Source organism: Fragaria vesca, linkage group LG6 (assembly GCF_000184155.1).
Source record: "Fragaria vesca subsp. vesca linkage group LG6, FraVesHawaii_1.0, whole genome shotgun sequence".
Classification (NCBI taxonomy): domain Eukaryota; kingdom Viridiplantae; phylum Streptophyta; class Magnoliopsida; order Rosales; family Rosaceae; genus Fragaria; species Fragaria vesca.
In genome coordinates, this window is record NC_020496.1 from 21,766,142 (window position 1) to 21,789,054 (window position 22,913).

The window sequence follows — 22,913 nt, forward strand, 5'->3', positions numbered from 1 at the left end:
AAGTCTGCAGCAACACTCATGGTTTCCACTTTCACTTTCGTTTTATTAGCAGCAACACTGGTTTAACAATCGCAGGCTTCAAAAGATGCTGATTGTGGATCAGGGCTCGAGTTCCTGACTTCAGAGTTGAAGAAATTAGCGAGAGAGCCTGAGTTCTTTAAATGGATGATAGGGTTGAGAAGAAGAATTCATCAGTATCCAGAACTGGGATTTCAAGAGCACAAGACGAGTGAACTCATCAGGTCCGAGCTTGACCTTCTTGGAGTTAAGTACAAGTGGCCTGTGGCCAAGACTGGAGTGGTGGTTTCAATTGGGACAGGTTCTAAACCAGTCTTTGCTCTTAGAGCTGACATGGGTGCTCTCCCTCTCCAGGTTCTCAATATGTCTGTCTCTCTTTTACCTTGGAGTTCTCATAGTGCTGGTGCTCTGTGACTATACTTCTTTGTTTTTTGATCACCAGCTACTTATTGTTTCATTCTGGGAAATGACTGATACCTTGAAACCAATGTTGTGATGTGGCAGGAACTTGTAGAGTGGGAGTTCAAGAGCAAGATTGATGGAAAGATGCATGCTTGCGGCCACGATGCACATGTCGCAATGCTATTAGGAGCAGCCAAATTGCTTCAAGAAAAAAGAGATATATTGAAGGTAATGTAAAAGCTATTATGTATAGTAAAATTATGTCTCTACTTTGTGGGTGCTAATATTTCAATATGTGATTTAAGGGAACTGTGAAGCTAGTTTTCCAGCCTGGAGAAGAGGGTTATGCTGGTGCTTACCATATGCTACAAGATGGTGTTTTAGATGATATTGACGGCATCTGTCCCCTGCATGTTTATCCACATATACCAACAGGTACTATAGCTTCGAGGCCTGGTCAAATACTTGGTGGTGTAGGGCTCTTCAAAGCTACAATACAAGGAATAGGAGGTCATGGTGCAGAGCCACATGAGACCAGGGACCCGATTGTTGCAGCAGCCTTCGCAACACTTGCTCTACAACAGATTGTGTCTCGAGAGAAAAATCCCCTTGAACCTGGAGTAATCACTTTGGCCTCCTCTTTCTGTAAATTTCTCTAAATTAGTCTCTCCAATTGATACCAAGATACATAAAGGATTAATGAAATGAATCAAAACATACATATAGCCAACTTCAATGTTGCATTCTCTTGAACATCTCAAACCAGTGGTGAATCAGATGATAGTTCTAAGGCAAAACAGATAATAGTTTTCGGTTCAGCATTTTACTATCAACATAAAAGCATTGAAGCAACGATTCTCATACAAATTAATCTTCTATCATGTAGGTGGTAACAGTAGGGTACATACAGGGTGGTCAAGCGGGAAATGTGATCCCAGAGTGTGTGAAGCTTGGAGGAACATACAGGAGCTTAACTTCAGAGGGTCTCTACTATATCCAAGAAAGGATCAGACAGGTTTGCTAGTTCTCATTACGCAAACACTGTAAATACTTCTAAGACTTGATCACTAAGTGCGTTTGACTTACAGGTCATAGAGCAGCAAGCAGCTGTGCATCGTTGTAGTGCTGTGGTGGACTTCCTCGAGGAAGTACCACTGCCTCATCCACCAATGACTAATGATCAACCGCTCTATGAGCATGTGAAGAATGTTGATCAAGCCCTTCTCGGGAAATCAAATGTGCGGCTTCTGCCACTGAACATGTTTTCAGAAGATTTCAGCTACTTTGGTGAGAAGACTGCTGCTGTAATTTTTGTTATTGGCTCAGGGAATGAGACTCTGAAATCAGATATAGCAGCAGACTCGCCCTACTTTTTTATCGATGAGGAGGCTCTTCCGTTGGGGGCAGCACTTCATGCTGCAATTGCAATCTCATACTTGGATGACCATGACTCAGTACAGCATGTCTCACTCTTCAATTCGGGAGATAAGCAGTGTTCAGCATATGAAATGCTCTAAAAACCCCTATTACGGTGGCATCTTCCAGCCCTTATCCTTGCATAGCCTTGCTCAGCAGGACCTTGTAGAAAAATTGTTCTGTTTTCGTATCGGTAAATTGGTAGCTTTACTATTGACTTCCTAAGCACTCAAGAGTCAGAACTCAGAACCATATAGAGCCCTGCCATATTACAACCAAAAATCTCACCATAGTGAGTAAACTACCTTGGTTTACTTTTTTGGGGTAAAATCTCAATCTATGAACAATTCTAAACCAGCATATCACCTTACTAGGCGTCATAGCATATGATTCCATCACTCGTATCTAAACCACAGTGCAAAGTAAGCAGAATATAAAGCTGTGGCAAGATAGAACCTTCAAAAGTTTTCAAAAAAAAAGAAAAAAAAAAGAGATAGAACCATCAAAAGTATGATTTCAAGATTCTCTCAATCCTATACAGGCAGTACCTAAAACCCCAACTCCGCAGAACTATTTTTTACTGCCAGTATGATTAAAAAGAATGAATAAAAAAGCCTAGCGTTCAATATTCAACCACATTACTGTCATTCTATGTTACATGGCCTAACTCCAAGTTTCCAAGACACATGAGTACAGGTATTTCATGAGATAGAACTATTCAGGTCACAGATTCTCTGATTTCAGTTGACAAGATATCTGCAAATTGTCTTCTCATCCTTGGTATGTGAAAAAATGTCTCTCTAGAGTGGCATATAAGGCAATGCCTGCAGTTTGGTTCCTGGAGCACCAATAAACTGGGAGTCCAACTAAATTGTATACATCATAATCAACTCCACAATATAGACCTCAAGGAACATGATGCTGATTTGTAATTCCAGGGCAATGGATAACGAGAGTTGCCAAGAAGCTCAGCCTTCTAAACTAAATTGAACTCATACCGAGTATCTTTTTTATGCCTCTCTCGTTCATTTTGTTCCTCAATACAGAAACATCCAACCATCGGTGAAATGCTGCATAGATGTCGGACAGGAGTACATAAGTACCAGAATTTTCAGGTGTGAGCACAAAATGTCGATTAGCAACCAACTCCCCGAACTCAACAAGTCAACATTGCAATGTAGCTTACATGCCCCGAGTAGTGCGCCCCACGCCCCAAGCACCAGCATGACGTTCGACAGGCATTAACTGTAGAAGCTCATAAGCTTCTTCTAACTGTCCCAACCGGCCAAGAAGATCAACAATGCATGCATAGTGATCAGGAGAAGGAATCATACTATATTTATGCCTCATTAATTCAAAGAAATGCCAACCCTCCTCAACAAGCTCGGAACGGCTACAAGCAGTCAGGATCACTGTAAAAGCTACCTCATCTGGTTCCAAACCTTCACTGAACATCGTATTGAACAGGGCAACAGCTTGATACCCTCGGCCGTGAACAGACAGCCCTTGTATCATTGAACAATACGTAATTAGGTCACGTTTTGGCATACTTTCAAACAAACTCGTTGCTCTTTCCATATTCCCACACTTTGCATTCATGTCAATCAGAGCCGCAAGAACATGAGGCTGACGAATATCAATCTTGCTATTGCTCAGTCAATTCCAAGCAACCCACTTGGGAACAAGCTGACATCAAACTCACCATCACAAACTCATCCAGTTCCACATTCCTCCTACTCATTTCAACAAACACTTTCACAGCCTGATCCGGCAGACCATTCTGCACATACTCAACGCTGACCACATTACCACATCCTTAACCGGAGCCTGCTAAAACAAAAGCCTCGCTGAAGCCATATCCCCAAACTTTGCATACCCATCAACCATAGCAGTAAAAGAAACCACATTCTTCTCCGGCATCCGATCAAACACCCTCCTCGCACTCCCCAAATCACCCAACCCAACAAACCCACCAACAACCACATTCCTCTCGGTAATCTCATCAAACATCTTACTCGCCTCCACCATATCCCCAACACCAGCATACCCAACCACCAAAGCCGTCCACGTCACCACATTCCTCTCAGACATTTCATCAAACAACTTCCGTGCACTACAAACCTGCCTACATTTCTAATGCTAGGTAAGAAGACAAGGCAGCTTACAGCGTGCCTTTGCCTTTATCTTTATTCTTTAGGGCTAGTAACACCTCCGGAGATGGTTGGTAGGGTGATGTGCGGAGGAGGTGGGTACCGATTTCTAGTGTCTTCATAGAGTGAGTTGCGGACTTGTGGTATGGCCGATGAAGTTCACGTTCAAAATCAATTGATAATGAGAGACTCAAACTCTTATAAATTCATAGACACGGCAATGTCTCATTTTTCTGACATGGAATTCATGCTTCAACAATGGCTACCAAGAAAACGACATGTCGTATATGGGCGCTTTGTCCAACGACGAGTCGGGTTAAGTGGTTTAAAGTTTTTATTTTTGGGGTGGTTTAAAGTTTGAGAAACTCGCCGCAAAACGGAAAAGGAGATTGGGGAGGTATGGTGGTGTGGTCGTATCCGCCCACGCGGAAGCAGCATGTGGTGATGGCGTGCTGTTTCGTAGCCGGGATTGGACTCTTCGGCGTCGGAGCTCACCTGTCGCTGGAAAACGTGGGCCCACAGCAAGAACGGGTCAAGGCGCGCAGGGAGTTTGTGAAGGACCGACTAAGAAAGCTTCTGGATGATGATTGATCAGCGTCAGCTACTTTGCTTCTTTTGATTTCGGTGAGCTTTCAACGCCGTATTTCTCAACTCTAGTATAATATCGAGCATACAAGTGCTTTGAGCATGCTTCTGTTTAGAGTTCAGTAATAAAATGTGAGCATGGTTCGTTCATATAGTATCCAGTTTTGTACATGTTTATTTGATGTTCTGGGATCAGCATTCAACACATTTGCGTATTGGGTTTTTACCCCTGCAGCTTCATATAGTCGTCTTGCAGATTAGATTAGGGTACTAAGGTTCATTGTGAAGTCTAATATACTGTCAACATGTATATGTTCGGTTTATGTGATCAAATGAATTCTGTAAGTGTGGTTTAGAACCATAAACACATAAGGTTTTGCTAACAATTTTACCTTGGTTATTGAATTTTGTTATTAATCACCAATCTAATTGTGTAGTAAGCAATCTTTGTTGACATTACTGTCACACATCAGCAGTGCTGTTTATCCATAAATTCGATCTAGTTAGATTAATTTCTCGATCAAATTGTGTCATTGGTGATCACATTTAAGATTTCAGTAAATTGCTATTTGAGATGTGGTTCTCCTACTGAACACAAATGCATATCTGTAGCCCCAAAGCCAGAAGTTTCTTGGTGCGTGCTTTGAAGATTTGTAGGATGAGTTTAATATAGCATAAGCACATGGTTTTCTATTATGTAAAAGCCCTTATCTTCATGACCTCAACTCAAATCAGAAATCAGCTATTACCTATTACGTCTGTTGCAGAAACCGAAATTGTCTATGGTTCTTATGATAGATGCATCTCCTTTTCTGAAAGCTTTCCTTTTGGTTCATTATCCACGGATTTGTTCTGTAAACAATGAAGAGGTGCAAAACGTGATCTTCAACTCCTTTTCTGAAAGCTTTCCTTTTGGTTCATTATCAACGGATCTTCAACTCTTACTCCTAGAGTAGCTGTTAATACGAATAAACAGAAACTCCGGTATCAGGACATGTTCTTGTCCCCGACTTGGCCAAACGATTCAGATTTTTAGGTTTATTCAAAAACATATATGTTCCCATTCCAAATCATAAGAGCTGAAAATTCACTAACAAGCATAATACTTGAGTTACAAGCTTCAAAGAAAGAATTCTAGAGGCGATACATTTCATAACAACTTTGATGGTAAACAATATATCTATTTTATCCTCAAAAACCAACATTATTTTACTACTTTAAAGTTGGAGGCATAACCCAAATTTCATTAGTGCTTGTATATGTAATCGTGATTGAGAATCAATGAATAATTCTGGCCAAACAATAATCTTTTCACATCTCTCTCGAGGATTATGTGGATATGCAATAAACTGTTCTCTGATGGAGTTTGATGGAGCAATGTGGATTATTGGGTCGGCTGGCTGCCTCCTTCTATCTTCAATGATTTTTTTTTTTTTTTTTTTTTTTGTGTGTGAAAGAGATGTCATTCATTAATAAAGCTCAACGAACAGTGTAATAATGACATGCCTATAGGGTTTTCAGAAAAAACCATTATACAGAAAAACTATCCTAGTACGCTCCTCACACAAACATACCAAAACACCTAATCTAAGTACATTCACCTTCTACGAAGATAAAACCAAAAACAAGAAGATTAAAAACTCCCAAGCGTTTTCGTTCGACCCCATTTCCGGACGTACTGGTCTTGGTGGGGTGTTCCGTAATAATGAGGAAAGTAGTCTTGGTGTATTTACAAGATTTGTTCCCCTTTCTAGCTCACCTCAACATAGTGAGCTATTGGCTCTGCTAGAAGGAGTTGGTATAGCTCTCATGCACCAATTGTGTCCTATTATCATCGAGACCGATTGCCAGATGTTTGTGGCGGCTATCTCAACAGGTTCCATGGACACCTCGTTCTTGGGGTTTCTTCTCACAGATTTGAAGGAAAATTTAAGGTATGCAGCTAATGCTAGAGTAATATATGTTAAGAGAGAAGCAAATAGGGTGGCTCATTCTTTAGCTCAGTTTGCTTTGTATTCTATGAGTACTGGTTTTATGCCAGTTGGTCCTCCGCATGTGGAGGAACTTATAACTATTGAGTGTAATGATCTTTGATCAATGAAAGAAATTTCATTCCCCTACAAAAAAAAAAAAAAAACTCCGAAGCGTTTATAAACTGTGACAACAAAATTCTTATCTTCTTATCGATCTCCCGATCAAGCAGATGTGATAATAGAAGCGGACTTCACCACTTCAATGATTTGGCATCGAGTATGGATTTGGTTATCAATAATTTGTTCACATACTTGCTTATCTGTTAAAGAGGCTCATTACCGATCCGTTTATTATTACTGCTCCATGTTAGAATGTTGGTTGGGGGCACGTTTTGTGTACAAGTTAGTCGTTCTATATTGTACAATTTTATATGATATTCCAGCAGGCTAGCTGTGGCATGTGATGCAATGAGACTATCCTCTGAGTTTAACTGTCATTTTTAGAATACAAGTATTAGTTACGAGGAACATAAGCCTATGAATCTGATAGAATCATTAGGCAATTAAAAAACACCATGAGCTAACAACCATTACATAAACAAACAACAAGTTCCTATGACCCCAGCAGAAAGCAACAACAAATTGATTGAGAAATGCAGCTCACGTTGCTCTATCATAAACATTATGTATAATAAGAGTATTATAAAAAGTTAGCAAGGATTCAAACAACTACATGGCTGCAGGTTAACGATGTGGAAGTTCACAAAGACGACTCGCAAGGTCTTTGAATAGGCCCTTCAACAGCTATACTTACAAAACAGATTAGTATAATTTGTCCAGGACTTCTTACTCATGTCATATACACGAAAAGGAATTTCCTGTCCATGAAGGATGGCGAAAGAGTCGAATACTGTGATACTTGGTGCAAGTTCAATCATTATTTGCCTTCTTGCAACTGGTTTGCTTTATGCTGCATTGACCATAAACCCCTTTGAGACATGTAAGTATGCAGATCATTTCTCTAATTAGGCCGATTAATGCGATAATTGCAATTTTATCCTTCCTTCTCTAGCCATAGATTTTTCTAATTTGAGTTTGAAACTGAAGGGAGGCACGAGCTATCAAATTCGGATGGTAAAAGCGTTGAAGGGAAAGAATCTCTGAGACTTCTCTTTAGAAGACTAGTAAGAGGTCTAGCTAGTCCTCCTTATTCATGACAATTCTGATCATTTACAAATATATTGCTTTGAACTGCAGTTGGTTATTAAGTAGTACAGTTGCACAAATGATTTCTATTTTGGTTCTGTAAATTATGTGAGGAACATTAATGCATACTGCAGGAGAAGATCGATTTCAGCTCCATAGCAGCGGGTTATCTTGCCACTCTGATCTTCACTTTGAACAGTGTTTGGCTAGGAAACCAGTCATTATTGACAAGAATGCATCAACAGTATATATACCTTCCGATAATGAAGCCAATTCTGAATACAAGATTAAGCCATATGCAAGAAAAGAGGATGAGACTGCAATGAAGGTTGTCACACCTGTAAGAATAGTACATGGTAACATTACTCCACCAGCCTGTGATTTTATCCATAGAGTTCCAGCACTGATCTTCTCCTCAGGTGGTTTCACAGGAAACCTATTTCATGAGTTTAATGAGATCATCATCCCCTTGTTCCTCACCTGCCACCACTTTCGATCCCGCATCCAATTTGTCGTAACTGACTTTAAACCTTGGTGGGTGAAAAAGTACAGTCGAGTTCTATCCCATTTGTCCAGCCATGCTGTTATAAATCCGGTTGAGAATGGTAGTGTTCACTGCTTTCCTGGAGCTATCATGGGGCTGAGATATCATGACAACTTAGCTCTAAATTATACAGAAATTCCAGAAGGATACTCCATGCTTGATTTCAAACAATTCCTTAGAGAGTCATATATGCTGAAAATAAAGCATGTCTCGGAGATGAAAAGGCAAAGGCCAGGGCTACTACTCCTATCTCGTCGCGAAACAAGGAAGTTTCTGAATGAAGAGAAAATGATAGAAATGATGGAAGCATTAGGCTTTCAAGTCATTGCTGCAATGCCCAATCAGACGTCAAATTTGGACACATTTTCCGGCTTGGTGAACTCGTGCAGTATCATTGTTGGAGCTCATGGTGCTGGCCTTACAAATGCAGTGTTCTTGCCAACCAAGGCAGTGATAGTGCAAGTGGTACCTCTGGGGTTAGATTGGCCTTCAACTGCCTACTATGGTGAAACAGTAGGTGGAATGGGGTTGGAATACTTGGAGTACAAGATTAAAGCAGAGGAAAGTTCACTCATTGATATCTATGGTCCGGATCACCCAGTCATTACTGATCCCCAGTCTGTATTCGTGAAGGGCTATGAGGCTGCCAGGGCTGTTTATGTTGATGGCCAGAATCTGAAGATTAACTTGGTCAGGTTCAGGAAAACCCTTGTTGAAGCCATGAAACTTCTTGGACACTCTACTCCTGAAAATTAAAGAACCACGTTGGATATGGTAGGATTGTATTCATTCTTTCATATCTGTCAAAGTCGATAACAGTTAGTGTTACTTGCTTCCTGCTCTTGAAAATGAAATACACAGTCATCTACTAGTTGGATATGTATATAAATAATGCTAGATGAACCACTTTTTTAGATACCATATACACCTTACGTGGCAGCTGATGTAGTAGAAAGACCAGCCTATCACAGAATTTCGTAAATGGCGTGGTTGTATCACATCAACTATCACGTAAGATGATGAGATGTGATAGCTTTCTTGACTAATGAAGTGTTTCCTAGTCTAATATAAACAAAGATGCAATGGTTAAACCACATTCCCCTTTAAATCTAATGCGTTTCCTGGTCTTTATTGGGGAGTCATTCAAGCAAGACAAAGATGACCATGATCAGATTGAAAACAGGCTAGTGAAAAGAGAGGCTTGAGGAAAGACTCTACGCCAGATGGTAAATACTACTGCTCGAAGTCCAAGTATGAGGATTCTGCTTACTGCACCAAGTAGAAAGCTTTCCAGCAAAAGGTAAAGAAATGAGACCACCAAAGTTCAAGAATTGCATAAACAGGGGCATATATTTTCGCATGCTGGGGCTGGCACCTACTCTTTTTCTTGTAAAATTCAAGATGCAGTTGAAATCACCCATTAGAACCCCCAAGGTTTATCATTGATGGGTTTATTATGGGTTGGCAACAGAAAATGTTAACTTTGTTACATTCCAACATAAAATTGGGCCTCCACAATGACCATAGGAGAGAACAAATTCAGCAACACAGAAGGGAAACTTACTTAAAATTGGTTGCTTCATCCTCTAGTCTTGTATCCAAAAAATACAAAAATATATACGCAGCAAGCAGCCATAGTAGAATTGAATTTTGATCCATTAAACCCTGTCAAGCAGCACTAAATTTCCCAGAAACTGTCTTCATTATAATGAACCAGGAGATGAAAGAATGAATTGTCTTAAAGACCAAGCTTTGTGGAGCTGCGGAAGCTTGGTCCAGCAGCAGCATGCTTTCCAATTGAAGTAAATCAGAGCGAAGGAACACACTGATAAATAAGAACAATCTGGTTCTTAGATTGTTCATATGTCTTTCCAATAATCAAACTTGGGAATGCAAGAAGGCAATCCAAAAATCTTGTTAAAATATTTTGGCTCACAATGGGATTCGTTCGATAACAATCAATAACACACGAAGTGAAGCCATATTTAGGCTTTACACCTACAAGTACAGACGATACAAGGGTGGGTACCACATGATTCCCAACTATAAACCAAATTTACCAATCGCCAACAACAGCAAAGTCCTTTTACAAAGTATAACAATAAAACCCAGAGAAAGAGATCACTGAAGTAATAAAACTGGAAGTGATAGACAACATACCTGGATCTTGAGTTGTGAGAAAACAACAAAAACTTACATGGTGTCTGGTCCATTAACAAAGAAGATAAAAAGTGGAATGGATTAAATTCTCTCGCCTCAAAACAGAATGTAACATGTTAAAAAGTAAAAGTCAAGTACACTTGATAGATCAGGGGATTTGTAAAAGCTACCAGTTTTAAAACCAAATCAACAGCCCTGGTACACAAATACAAATCGATCACATGAAAAGAGAAAGCCAAAGTGAAATTTTTAACAAAATGTTAAACAAAATAAAAATACTGCCAGTAAAATCATAAATATTAGAAGTTATTTGTACAAGACAAGCTCGCAGGATTTCAGCTTTTCCCAAAAATCTACAACTCAAGCAGTGTTGAAGTCAGGGTAGACTAGCGCAAAATGAGCTCCAAAGTAGCAGCTCACGAGCAAAATGCATCAGTGGGCAAACACGTCTTCCATCATTCAAATAGTTTTTCTGATGAGCCTTGTATTCAATATCTGTTGTGGAAAGACAAGGCATGTCACTATTTCCAGGGATTGATGGAAAAGAGAATTTTTCACCGTTTAGACCTCCTGCCATTCTGGCCTTCACCTTTTTGTTCTGCTAGCCTTGACTTTGAACCACTGCCATGCACAGATGGAGGCCTATCATGAACTGTACTTGTAGAATCTCGTGATGGCCATGGCTGCCCGATCTGCCCCCACTGCCGTGTTGGACTAGCATGAACTCTAGAAGATCCAAATCTAGAACCAGATAACATTTGGTCCCTAAGACCCTTCGATGATTTATAACCTTGCATTTCTTCTCCATAACCTTTTGCTTGCATTTGCCTCTCTAGGTCGGGAAAGCTGCTGTCCCTATCTACTCCATCTCCTGAATTTTGGAGCCTTTCAGTCTGCATGCCCCATTCCAATCCATCTGATATGCTCCTTTGCAAAGAAGTGCTTTTTCTGGGTGGCTTTCCTGATATGGACTTCCTCCCTTTGACTTCTTCATGGTCATGTGGAGCCCATCTTAGATCCCGAGCAGCCCCAGAAGCATGATTCCAATTATAGCTTTTGTTGTTGTTGCCCATACTTAGTTCTATGGAATGCAAATCACTTTCAGCAGAATCATCTTCGCATTCTACTCCATCTTCAACTTCTCCATCCTCGTCTTTTTCTTCATCCTGATGAGAACCGAGGCGAGTTCTACCTAAATATGCAGCAATATCTTCATCAATCATATGAGCAGAACCATGTCCTTTTTCTTTGGTTCTCTTACTTCCCATAAAGGCTTCAAGTTGACTCCTCAACATATCAACAGCAGCATTCTTCTCTTCAATCTGATATTTTGCCTCTGAGAGTTTCTCTTGAGCTCTCCCTTCTCGCAAAACATCAGAGAACTGCATCATCTCCCGTTCCTTTTCAGCCTCTTCACAAACTTTTGCAGACTCCCACTTCAGTTCCTCTGCTTCAACCTTATCTTCATTGATATCCCTCGCTAATTCGTCACACACTTGTTCCATGATCTCTCTCGTTCTCTTCTCACTCTCAAGATCTTTGACTGCCTTGACGAGAGATGCTTTAGTCTCTGCCAGTTCTTTCCCCAGTTTCTTGTTCAAGCTTTCAAGCCTCCTTCTCAGTTTTCTCTCTACCTCAAGTTCTCCTGCAACAGACTCAATGGCAGCCTCAACGACTTTGTGTTCCTTGCTTTTCCAAGCTGCCTTTTCTTCAGCGAAACACTTCATGAGATAGGCCATCTCATTCTGCTCTGAGCGCTGTTCATGGATATGCTGATTCACCAGCAAACGAGCCCTCTCAAGCTCAGTATGTAAGGCTGAGATAAGGGCCATGCTAGATGAAGGTTGTTCTTCATTACCCCAAATGCGGTGTATAATTTTCAGTAGCTCTTTTGACGTTGTCAGAGCATTACTAACGTCCTTCAAGCGTGGCTTGATTCCAACAGTTGAAGCACTAGGAGTCTGAGCTCTTGATCTAGTTGGTGTCTGGGCTCTCGATCGAGTCTCAACCTGTATTGCAAACAGAGAAAAATAATAATGATATATCACTTTTGAGATATAAATCCTCAGCCATCAACTCCTAAGATGCTAAATACTGATAATTTCACAACTAGCAAGAAGGAAGCACAGTCCTTTACTTGGAACAAAACACAAAATAAAAGCAACATACCTCCATCAAGCTGCCATGTCCATGGGAATCCAATATTCCAGAATGTTGATCTGTAAGCCTGAGCCTCTGTGAAATAGAGGATGTCCTTCTGTGGAAGCTACCTGTTCCAGATCGATCCATCCTCTACAACATAACAGTTAACCAGGGTCAATCAACCACATTCGATCTCATAGATCATACAATCGATTAGGTGCCTCCCAAGATCACATGAACTAATAAACTTCCCATTTCTCTCGAATCATTTCATTACAAAAACAGGGTTTTCGAGAGCGACATGCTTAAAATCCAAACTCAACCAAACCACTGCCTAATTTAAATGTCAATTATTTATTTGTAGACTACCAAAATCACAAAAAAGTACAAAACATTTTCAATCAGATTCTCTCAAATTTCTCACCAACCAAACAAAACTTTAAAAACAGAGAAGAAACACAAATCACCTCAGAAACGGGACTATGCGACGGATCGGAGAGATGAGGAGGAAGAGAACCCGATCGCAGCGACCGAGCAACCCTCTCTTTCTCTCTAGCCCTAATCTCCTTCCTCATCCTCCGCTCATCCACCTCCTCCTTGGCTCTCGGCGACGGCACGTCGTTCATTTCCCAAAGCGTCGCCGCCAGCTTCCTCGCCGACACCGGAGGCCTCGGCGACTGCTTCCCCTTCGAAACACCTCCCTTCTGCGACGCCGCGTACTTCGGAGACTCCATCTCGCCGCGCAATGCGGACGCCGGAGACCTGGAGCTCATGAGCTTCCACGTAGGCACCGGCGTACTGGATCCGCCTCTCTTCCCCACCAGAATCGCGCGCTTGAATCTGTAGTTCTGGATAATCGAGGACGACGACGAAGCCGACGACGAGCATCCTCGCTTCCTGATCTTCCCGGGGATCAGGAGGTCCATGTCGTTGCTGTGGTGCCTCGGCATTGTCGATATATAGCTCAGATTTGGGAGATCAAACGCAGCGTTTTGTTCATACTTATCGAAACCCTAAACCGAATCCAATCAAGCAAGAAACAAATTTGGAGGAGTTTCTGTGGATGGCTCCCACTAAGGTTAGATTTGATCAGGGATTTCCAGTACAGACTGCTGTGAGTCTGTCTGTGAAGGACTCAAGAGGAAAAAGGAAGAAGGGGAAGAGGGAGGGATCGTGTGCGGGTGAGGTCAGGTGAGACTGGTAACGCGTCGGTCATTTATTGGCGGCGGCGATTTCGGGTTTGACCAATTGTAGTCGTCGTCAGCTACTACTTGATTCGAACGGAAGATGATTTGGATTTTAAAAATGTGGAGGAGTACTAGCGAAGATTGGGTGGAACGATGCAGGGTGAGCTGTGGGCTCCCCGAAGATCGAGTAGTAATAGCGATGTAAGAAGACTGAGAAGGTCCTCGGTTCGATGCTTGAATCAGCCATTAAGAGCTTGCCAACTGTATATAATCAAAACAGACGAGTATTTTGGTCTTTCTTTTAAATGGTGTCTTGTCTTCTCGTTTAAAATGGTGGTCTTCAAGTAGAGGCCAGAGGCCCGCCAGAGGCCCGGTTTCATCTTAATGGTCTCGACACTCCGACGGTTTGATTGAAGAGATATGATCTGGTAAGGATTATAAGAATTAAGAAGTTATGATCAATATTTTGTTGGACGATCAAAACCTTGTATCGTGACCAAACTCATCTTCGTCAATTTATTAATGTAAAATTATTGCAATATAACTCATTAAGAATCTCTGACTACATCATACTTATATAGGGCCTTTCCAATGAGGGATCCCTATTTTAAGCCATTCATAGGGATAGAGCATTACACCAACTTCCCGATTATAATTTTACATCTCCACCGTTCATATCTTAGGTCTATATGAGTAGATCACCTCTACAAAATTTCATATGATTTGGTGATCGTTAAGGCTTTCAAAAATTCAATTTAGTTTTAATGACCTTCAACGGTTTTAGTTTGACATAAGCTGGACCGTTCAAAATCATTAAAACTAAATCAAACTTTTGAAAGTCCTAACGATCATCAAATCATATGAAATTTTGTAGAGGTGATCTACTCATATAGACCTAAGATATGAACGGTGAAGATGTAAAAATTCAATTGGGAAGTGGTGTAATGCCCTATCCCTAGAAAGTGGCCAAAAATAGGGATCTCTCAATAGAAGGGGGCTGCATACTTATAATAGGTTTCCTTATGATCTAAGGTTTTATACTTATAACTGTCTATATAAAGAGGTCTCGCTCGACTATCAAATATCAATTAAAGCATTCTTCCGACTCTCAGACTAAGAGAGAAGCCACCATGCATGTCTCTCGAAATACCACTTATCTCCGGTGCCGACTCTCAAACTAACAGAGAAGCCGGCATGTCTCTCTCGAAATACCACTTATCTCCAGCGCCGACTCTCAAACTAACAGAGAAACCGGCATGTCTCTCGAAATACCACTTATCTCCGGCGCCGACTCTCAAACTAACAGAGAAGCCGGCATGCCTCTCAATATACCACTTATCTCTGTTGAGGACCCAAAGCCCCAATCGGGAAATATGGAAGTAGAAGAGCCAGATCCGGAGTACGAGTCAGATGGATCAGATGAAGATATGATACCACCTTGTGAATGTTGTCTGAAGGAGAATCCGGATCACTTTTCAAATGGTTGCCCGTACCTGGAGCGTGTCCCAAATCCAAAGGACACAGCTGTTGGCAAGGCCTTTATGATAGTTTGCATCCACTGCTTTCTAGAGAATCATGGCCACCCTGATGGAGCCTGGCAAGGATGTGCAATGCTAGATCCGAGGTTCTTTTTTGATAAAGAGCCGCCTGCAGATGACGAGCCTCCCCTTAAAGATGAGAGTGAATACTTTGCTTGGCTTAAGGTGGGTGTTTCTCGTTTCTCTCGTGTCTAAACTAGTGTTTGATTGGATGGACAAAAGCTGAGAGCGGCTTTTGAATAAGAGCTCTCTACATGTGTTGTACATCTGATCTGTTGACTTCTTAACTTTTTACTTTTGTACTTAATTCACTTAGAGCAAGTCCACCCCCATGGTAAAAAGCCTGACCCAGGCCTTCCTCCACCTCAAAGGAAGACCCAGCAAAAAAAAGCCAAGTCCACCCATAAATTTTCTTTAACCCAGGCCTTCACTGGGTCTTTACCTGGGTCAGACCTGTGACCCAGGCCTCCATTTCTGAAGACCCGGGCCTTCGTCTCCAGCTCAGCCCAAAAGCCGATGTCAGCCATGTGAAGCACGACGTCAGCCATGTGCAGCTCGCGCAAGTGGAGCGGAAGAAGCGAATTGGCGAGCGCGTGGCGCGGACGAGCGACCTGGCGAGCGCGTGGAGCGGGACGAAGCGAGAAGGCGGGAGCTGAGGACGACGCCAGGGCCACGCGTCAGCAGCTGGGGTTGGTTTCCAATTCAAATCCAACGGTCATTTAATCTGGACCGTTGGTTGTATTAAAAAAGCAGATCAACAGCATTCAATTATACAACAAAAATTACCGTTGGAAAAAATTACCGTTGTGTTTCCAACGGTTTAAAATGTTTGTTTTTTTTTTTAAATCCCAACGGTAAGAAAAAAATTAAAAAAAATTATACAATTCTCTATAAATACATATCACCCTCCTATACCTTTTCATACCACACAAAAAATTGTGATCCATAGTTCTATAGCTATTTTCTTTCATTCTCCTATAGTTTCATCTTTTTTATTGTTTCGATTCATGGCCGGTGGATCTGCTTCCGATAGAAAACTTTGGGAAGCCGATGAAGACCTCCAATTGTGCAAGTCATGGAGATTTGTTAGCCACGATGCGGAAAAGGGCACCGATCAAAAGAAAGCTCAATTTTGGGATAATGTTCTCAAGCACTACTTCGACAATTTTCCGGATGCTTACCCTCGAACAACAAATGCAATGATAGGGAGGTGGAAATCTCTAAAAATAGAATTGTTTCAATGGCATTGTGCGATAAGGCAAGCTAAAAATTGGGTAAAAAACGGTTCATGTCTTGTTGATGAGGTATGAATATTAAACTTTTTTTAATGTATGTTTCTGTAAATATTTATTTATCGATAAATTATCTTGTATGTCATACATCTTATTAATTGTAGTTTTATTTATTATTTTGTAGTACAAAAGAACACAAAATATATGGAAGCAAGAGATGACAAGGATCAAAGGAAAGAAACAAAAGAGCGAGTTCAAAGCGCAAGATTGCTACGCGGTCGTGGAAGGTTTTCAAATGTTTCAAGACATTCCTAGCAACATGGAGATGCATGAGTCACCATTAACGGGAGCCGATTGTGAAAGGATGGCTTCACAATCAACTCAAAATGAAGAAGTTGATGAACCTTCTATCAACTTGGCCCAAACTAGTGATGAGGTACCCCGAATCCAAATGTGAGGCCTATTGGAAGGAAGGCAACAAAAGAAGCTGCCCGGAAAGGAAAGAAGGCGGCCAAAGACGCGTGTCCCATGACATCCGCTGTTGTCACGATTGCAACCAACCAATCATCAATATTGCAATCGAGGGAGAAACGCGACGAGGCATACGCAAAACAATTGCAAGAGCAACAACAACGAGAATATCTGCGATTGCAAATGGATCTTCGAAATGAGCACTTCAAACTCCAAGAGAGGGAAGATCGTATCAAAGAGAGAGAAGAAAAGATTAAGGAGGTAAATCCAAGTACTATGTCACCGGGGCCTAGAAAAGATTATTGGCGGTTAAGACAAAAAGAAATAGCGGAAAGGCAAGAAAATACAACTAGTGGATATCCCCACACATCCTTCCCCAGCGGATATCCCCAAACACCTTTTCCTGGTGGATTTCCTCAAACACCTTTCCCCGGTGGATATCCACAACCACCTTTCCCCGGTTATTACTTTCCTCAACCACCTTCGACCGGTGACTCGACCAACCCGACCAATCTCAATGACCCTTCAAACACCGATTTCTTTTGTAATGAGGATGTCGATAATTAGACTTAGAAATTTAAATTATTGTATTTTTCTTTTCTTTTTTCCTAGGCTTGTCTTGTCAATTTAAGTCATGTAATAAATAAAATTAATTTTAATTTCATTTTTTAAAAATTTATCTATCATCTTTTTTATAATTTCAATACGTTATTCATAATTTTAATAACACATAAAATCATTATTCACATTCAAAATACATAATATAAAATTCAATAAACAGTCATTGCCACGTGGCAACCCAGAAACATAAATCGTGGATGAAAACTGCAGCCTAAAATCACTGCCACGTGACGACCCAGGTCTCGCCCATGACCCAGGCCTTCCCAACGAAGACCCAGGGGGTGGACTTGCTCTTATGGTTGCTGCTTACACTGTCCAGGTTTATGTGCTTCTTTTATGTTTGGATTTTCACTTGGGTTTGCCAAGCATTTTTCTGAAGTTGTATTTGCACTTTGTTTTGTGGTCTTTTCAGTCTTAGACCTTTAGTGCTCATGAAGAAGGGCCGCCGATTCTTATTATAGTGTCTAGAATAAGTCCAGATGCCCAATGAAAGCAAACTATCAACAAATCAATCGGGAATATATATTAGGCATGGGACATTGTGATTACTAAAGCACCCCTTTGTTATGCTAATTTATGACACAATTACTTATTTAGAATAAAATTGCGTAGTGGGGTGGGATATGAGAGCAAGTCCACCCTCTAGGTCTTCGTTTGGGAAGGCCTGGGTCATGGGCGAGACTTGGGTCGCCACGTGGCAGTGATTTTGGGTTGCAGTTTCCACTCACGATTTCTGTTTCTGGGTCACCACGTGGCAGTGACTGTTTATTAAATTTTATATTAGGTATTTTGAATGTGAATAATAATTTTATATATTAATAAATTTATAAATAACGTATTGAAATTATACAAAATAATAAATTAATTTTGATTCTAGGTCGCCACGTTGAATTTGGAGTTTATTGGAATTAATTAGAATAATTAGAACATAAACATAATGTAAATAAAAGTATATTCCAAACCTAGAATATTATTTTTACCCAATAGTTTTTTTTTATTAGGTAATTATCAATTAGTATATAAAACATAATTAGATTTAGCTTGTATAAATAAATGTTGTATTAATTAAAAACCAGATTGATTGTTTAATTAAAAGCCAGATTGATTGTTTAATTAAAACCCAGTTTTTGGCAAGTGGAGGTGGAGACAAGAACGTGCCCCTGACGCCCTTCACCCATTCGTCCATGCTCTGACGCGCGCATGCTCCACTCACCTTTGTCTATTCGTCCATGTGGCCCACATTTTGGGCTGATGTGGCATGGAAGGCCCGGGCCTTCATTTTCTTTTGTTTGGGTCATGGGTCTGACTCAGGTCTTAACCTAATGAAGGCTGGGTCATAATATTTTTCATGGGTGAACTTGCTTTTTTTTTTTTGAGTCTTCTTTTGACGTGGAGGAAGGCCTGGGTCAGGCTTTTCCACTTGGGGTGGACTTGCTCTAAGAGTTGTTGCGTTTACTACTTTACTTGCACATGATGTGTACGTGGCTTTTAATCAGAAGTCGATCCCATTCCTTAATAACCCATTTAATTAGGAATCAAAGCCTCCATAATCATATGGTAAGTAAACGACATTGATCGTAATTAGTTCTATTATGATTCTGATTCCATACAGTAATGAAACAACTCGATAGAAATGGATATTAAAAATTGGTTCCACTCTCATACTGTGCAACTGGAAGTTGTCAATGGCTGTGATGTGAAGCTTCTTAACACCTGTTTGACAAACAGACTATTTTCAGAAACAGAGTTTATCAGACTTCTTAGGGTAAGCAAAGTAGGAAACCAAATCTGATAATAACAAGCTCCTACTTGTATTAGTAATGAGCTTCCAAATCTACAAACATGGTGTTCCTTTGTTCACAACAGTCAAGGGCCTAAATATAAATATACCAGTTATGTCATCTATGACAAGAGACACGTGTTAAAGGTAGTGTAAATATAACAAAAAAGGGTATCCAGATGAGTTTCCCAGCTTCTAGAAATGCAGCAATATAGTATGATCTTAAGCATTGTAAGAATCTTTGTTACAGTCGAAATATTGATTGATAAGTCAGATGATTGCTGGTACTCTTCCGAATAATCAACAAACAAAAACTAGTACATATGTCCAGAAAATGAAGAAAACCATAAAACAGTAACATATCCAAAATTCAAACCCATTTTTTACTGAATGCTTAGAGCTAAGGGTGTTGATGCTACCTTGTACTTGGAGGCCCCGTGCACTTGATGTTCATTTTTCACAGGCAAACCCCTAGAACCAAAGATGCAAGAAAGAGCTATCAGTGTCTTCACTTTTGACGGCTAGTCCTCTCATCTCCTCTAAACCATACAGCGCCAGTTCCCACTAGGCATTTCTACACACAATTACAGAATCCATATGTGATTAGGAATTTTACAGATCTGAAAATACAGCTTCTTTTTTACAATTTATACTGAAATACAGCTTAACAGAAAATCTATACTGAAAAGACATTGGAATAGAGCTGATGTGAATATAAATTTGAACCTCGAATGAACTGATAATAGAAACTCTTTTTTGCATATTGATGAACATAAATACAAGGATCCGGCTCCTTTAAAGTGAGTGAGCAGTGAAGTTAGTAAATTTTTCATAAAATCTAGACTCTTTATCTCATCTAAATTTATCAAAACTCCGGCTCTCTTCACCATAATAACAATAATAATACAATTATTCAAAACTATGAGAGCAACTCAGTTTCTCTAACTCCACGTTTTATAATCAATCAACCAAAACAAATCAATGAACCCAAAGCATGGAAACATTTGTCCAGACATGCCTTATAATTCAGTTATCGAACCAAAGGAGCAAAACCTAATCAATATTAATCTCAGCCACTTCCGTTTGATTACTATATGCTCACTTGTAAATTTCTACCTTAATTGCAACCAAGTGCAGGTCACCACTTTTCTACTATACCATTTAAGAGTCATGCACAGATGACATTCGATTTCCATATATTGGCACAATATAACTTTAAAAGTTTACAAAGAAGAACCAACTCACCTTGTTATCAAGTAGAGCTCAAGGCATCATTCAATTCCAGTAGAAAACACCATTGTCGACAACCCAGCTACTGGAATTTTCCTCCCATGTTCTCACTTCCACCTAAGTCTAGCAAATTCAGAATTTCAACTCCCATAAACATCAGCACTCTTCAAAAGGAGAGGAGATGGTCTAAGAACAGCCAGAACAGCCATCGACGTCCACACGGTGATACGCCGTACAACCCAGAAACACAACTCAGTCCAATATCGATCGAATTCAAAAACTAATTATACCACAATTCAACCCAATTAGGGGCAGAAGTCGCGGCAAGTTCGTCAGAGGACTCGACGCTTTGAGTCGTGGATTCGTCTTCCTCCGTTGACGCTTAAGCGTGCCTCCACCATAGCCGTGACGGAGGAGGAAAGAGGACTCTATCGAGGCCGGTCCGCCGTGGCGTTGCCTTCCCATGTCGGTGGTCTCTGCCGTGGTCGAGACTAATCTCATACATATTGGTTTGATCCATTGACCTATTTATAGGTTAGCTCCAACTTAAATTCCAATGATTGAGATTCAACGGTGATGAATTTAGATGGCTCAGATCGCAACACCTGAAATTCCTAATTCCCCTAAACAATTTCCTAAACTTAAAATCTTTTTAAAATTGTAGGAATTGCTCGGGACTCTGAAAAGTTGTCCGAAAATTCCTACTTTAATATTGCACTCTAATATCACGGGTTTTCGCCTTGTCAAATTTTCTGATATTATTCCTTGAATACATTTTATATCCATCGAGACCGAAAAGTAACTTGATGAACGATCTCAATTTAAGGCAACTGATGAGTCAAGTAGTGCTATTTCATCTAATAGCAGTTGTGTAATTCCCCCACGATCAGCTAGTGACCGGGTAACATGATTGTAGATTTGTAGTGAGATATAACAATTTCCATACCCATTAATCCTAATAAGAGATTAATAAATCAAAGGAGAGAAGCAAATTAAAGAGTGTACACAAATAATGAAGGGAGACGTTTGTTGTGTACGCAGTACATCATGTACTGCTCTTGTTTTTGGACGACGTCACCCAAGATTGACGCGGTGAAATTATGACTTTTTACTTTTGATATGAAGCACGCGCTTGGCGCATCTCGTGTAATCTACATCCCACCGAATACACCATCGAAGGATATAAAAAAAAATTGCCGAGTTTTTTTTTGGTCTGATGGTTTGAGAGAGAGTTATGGTTTGGATTTAGGGTTCTCTCTGCTCTTCTACGGAGAGAAGCTACTGCCTTTCCGCCAATTTTTGCATTTTTCGGCACCGTTTTGGGTTGATTGAGGCATGGTTTTCATCTACTCTTCGAGCTCTACCCAAAAACAAGAGAAAGTTTGATAAATGACCATCTTTTGGTTTCCAAGTTGATTTATAACCTTGTTTTCTCATTTAGTTGAAAAATAACTTTTTAACAGGATAAAAATACATTAGGATCCTTACTAAACTATTTACCTCTTGCAATTCTTTTCTCTCTTTCTTTATTTTTCTACAAACAACAACCCAACTTCTTTTATGATTTAAAACTTAAGCTCTCTTATTGATCTGGAACATTATCGAAAACCTTCTTGTTCAAGGTAAGTACATCCCTAATCTCTTTGATTTTCTTTTCTAGAATTGAATTATAATTTACTAGTCAAATAAAAGTATAATCATAGGATTTTGATTTTCTTTTTTGAAGGTTTAGGGTTCTGCAAGATTGAAATTGAATATTACTTTAATTTATTTGCAAGTATGATCGTAGCACAGTGCAAGTATGATTGGTTGCTTCTTTTGTTTGTTGAAGCCAATTAAGGGGTGAATCACATATACTTGCTTCTTCATTATGTAAATATTAAATGGAAAGGATTGTCAAGGATTGAACACAAGGTCTGAATTCTGCAACATGTTGTATACAAACAGAATATTATAATCTTATATGTGGACATTAGTTTGATACTTTGATTTTTTATCAATTTTCACTCAGTACTAAAAGATGAGTTTTCATATCCTCTAGCTCTAATAATGTAGGAAAAATATTGAAGATGGAAGAGTCGTTTTTCAACACCAACAAAAATGAAGTTCTGGATTTGTCCATGACCTTTGATTCCCACGTTTGACAACATGTTTTCAATTTTTTTAAAAGATATATAGGCAGATAATATGAGAGTTTAGTAAGGGTCTTAATGACTTTTTGTCCTGCTAAAAGGTTATTTTTTAACAAAATGAGAAAA

The 22,913-nt window shown here is 40.0% G+C and overlaps 5 protein-coding genes and 1 non-coding gene across 7 annotated transcripts; 3 read left to right on the forward strand and 3 right to left on the reverse strand.

Annotated features, from left to right (window-relative positions):
- Positions 1-66: 66 nt before the first annotated feature.
- LOC101296314 (IAA-amino acid hydrolase ILR1-like) lies at positions 67-2,412 on the forward strand (the record flags this gene model as incomplete). Its single annotated transcript, XM_004305594.1, has 5 exons — positions 67-372; positions 523-648; positions 726-1,040; positions 1,307-1,435; positions 1,509-2,412. Coding segments are annotated over 5 exons (1,305 nt in total), but the record flags the coding sequence as incomplete, so codon positions are not given.
- A 7-nt stretch (positions 2,413-2,419) lies between these two features.
- Positions 2,420-4,108, reverse strand: LOC101296596 (putative pentatricopeptide repeat-containing protein At5g37570-like). The gene is given in 4 exon segments (XM_004305595.1): positions 2,420-3,484; positions 3,486-3,627; positions 3,630-3,969; positions 4,046-4,108. Coding segments are annotated over 4 exon segments (1,212 nt in total). The 3' UTR covers positions 2,420-2,817.
- A 277-nt stretch (positions 4,109-4,385) lies between these two features.
- On the forward strand, positions 4,386-5,073 carry LOC101291938. The gene has a single exon (XM_004303470.1). It carries the CDS (start codon positions 4,386-4,388, stop codon positions 4,575-4,577), a length of 192 nt encoding a protein of 63 aa, XP_004303518.1. The 3' UTR covers positions 4,578-5,073.
- Positions 5,074-7,435: 2,362 nt separating this feature from the next.
- On the forward strand, positions 7,436-9,050 carry LOC101296887. The gene is made up of 3 exons (XM_004305596.1): positions 7,436-7,544; positions 7,652-7,735; positions 7,885-9,050. The coding sequence occupies exons 1-3, from the start codon at positions 7,436-7,438 to the stop codon at positions 9,048-9,050; spliced, it is 1,359 nt and encodes a 452-aa protein (XP_004305644.1).
- Positions 9,051-10,546: 1,496 nt separating this feature from the next.
- Positions 10,547-13,712, reverse strand: LOC101292227 (uncharacterized protein At5g41620-like). Its single transcript, XM_004303471.1, has 3 exons — positions 13,064-13,712; positions 12,624-12,746; positions 10,547-12,463 (listed from the first exon to the last, which is right to left on the reverse strand). The coding sequence occupies exons 1-3, from the start codon at positions 13,544-13,546 to the stop codon at positions 11,009-11,011; spliced, it is 2,061 nt and encodes a 686-aa protein (XP_004303519.1). The 5' UTR covers positions 13,547-13,712; the 3' UTR covers positions 10,547-11,008.
- A 5,423-nt stretch (positions 13,713-19,135) lies between these two features.
- Positions 19,136-21,158, reverse strand: LOC101292519. Of its 2 annotated transcripts, XR_184976.1 has the most exons (3): positions 20,671-21,158; positions 19,845-19,999; positions 19,136-19,358 (listed from the first exon to the last, which is right to left on the reverse strand). It is a non-coding gene; the product is annotated as an uncharacterized LOC101292519 (transcript). The 2 variants fall into 2 exon arrangements; XR_184975.1 differs by lacking the exon at positions 19,136-19,358 and having other exon boundaries at positions 19,817-19,999.
- Between the last annotated feature and the right edge of the window lie 1,755 nt (positions 21,159-22,913).

Excerpts from the sequence above, each read along its gene's own strand:
- LOC101291938 (XM_004303470.1), top strand. The coding sequence starts at position 4,386 with ATGGTGGTGTGGTCGTATCCGCCCACGCGGAAGCAGCATGTGGTGATG.
- LOC101296887 (XM_004305596.1), top strand. The coding sequence starts at position 7,436 with ATGGCGAAAGAGTCGAATACTGTGATACTTGGTGCAAGTTCAATCATT. Across the intron at positions 7,545-7,651 it reads CATAAACCCCTTTGAGACAT|GGAGGCACGAGCTATCAAAT; the intron begins GTAAGTATGCAG and ends TTGAAACTGAAG. Across the intron at positions 7,736-7,884 it reads CTTTAGAAGACTAGTAAGAG|GAGAAGATCGATTTCAGCTC; the intron begins GTCTAGCTAGTC and ends TGCATACTGCAG.
- LOC101292227 (XM_004303471.1), bottom strand. The coding sequence starts at position 13,546 with ATGCCGAGGCACCACAGCAACGACATGGACCTCCTGATCCCCGGGAAG. Across the intron at positions 12,747-13,063 it reads CGCATAGTCCCGTTTCTGAG|AGGATGGATCGATCTGGAAC; the intron begins GTGATTTGTGTT and ends GTTATGTTGTAG. Across the intron at positions 12,464-12,623 it reads GACATGGCAGCTTGATGGAG|GTTGAGACTCGATCGAGAGC; the intron begins GTATGTTGCTTT and ends TTTGCAATACAG.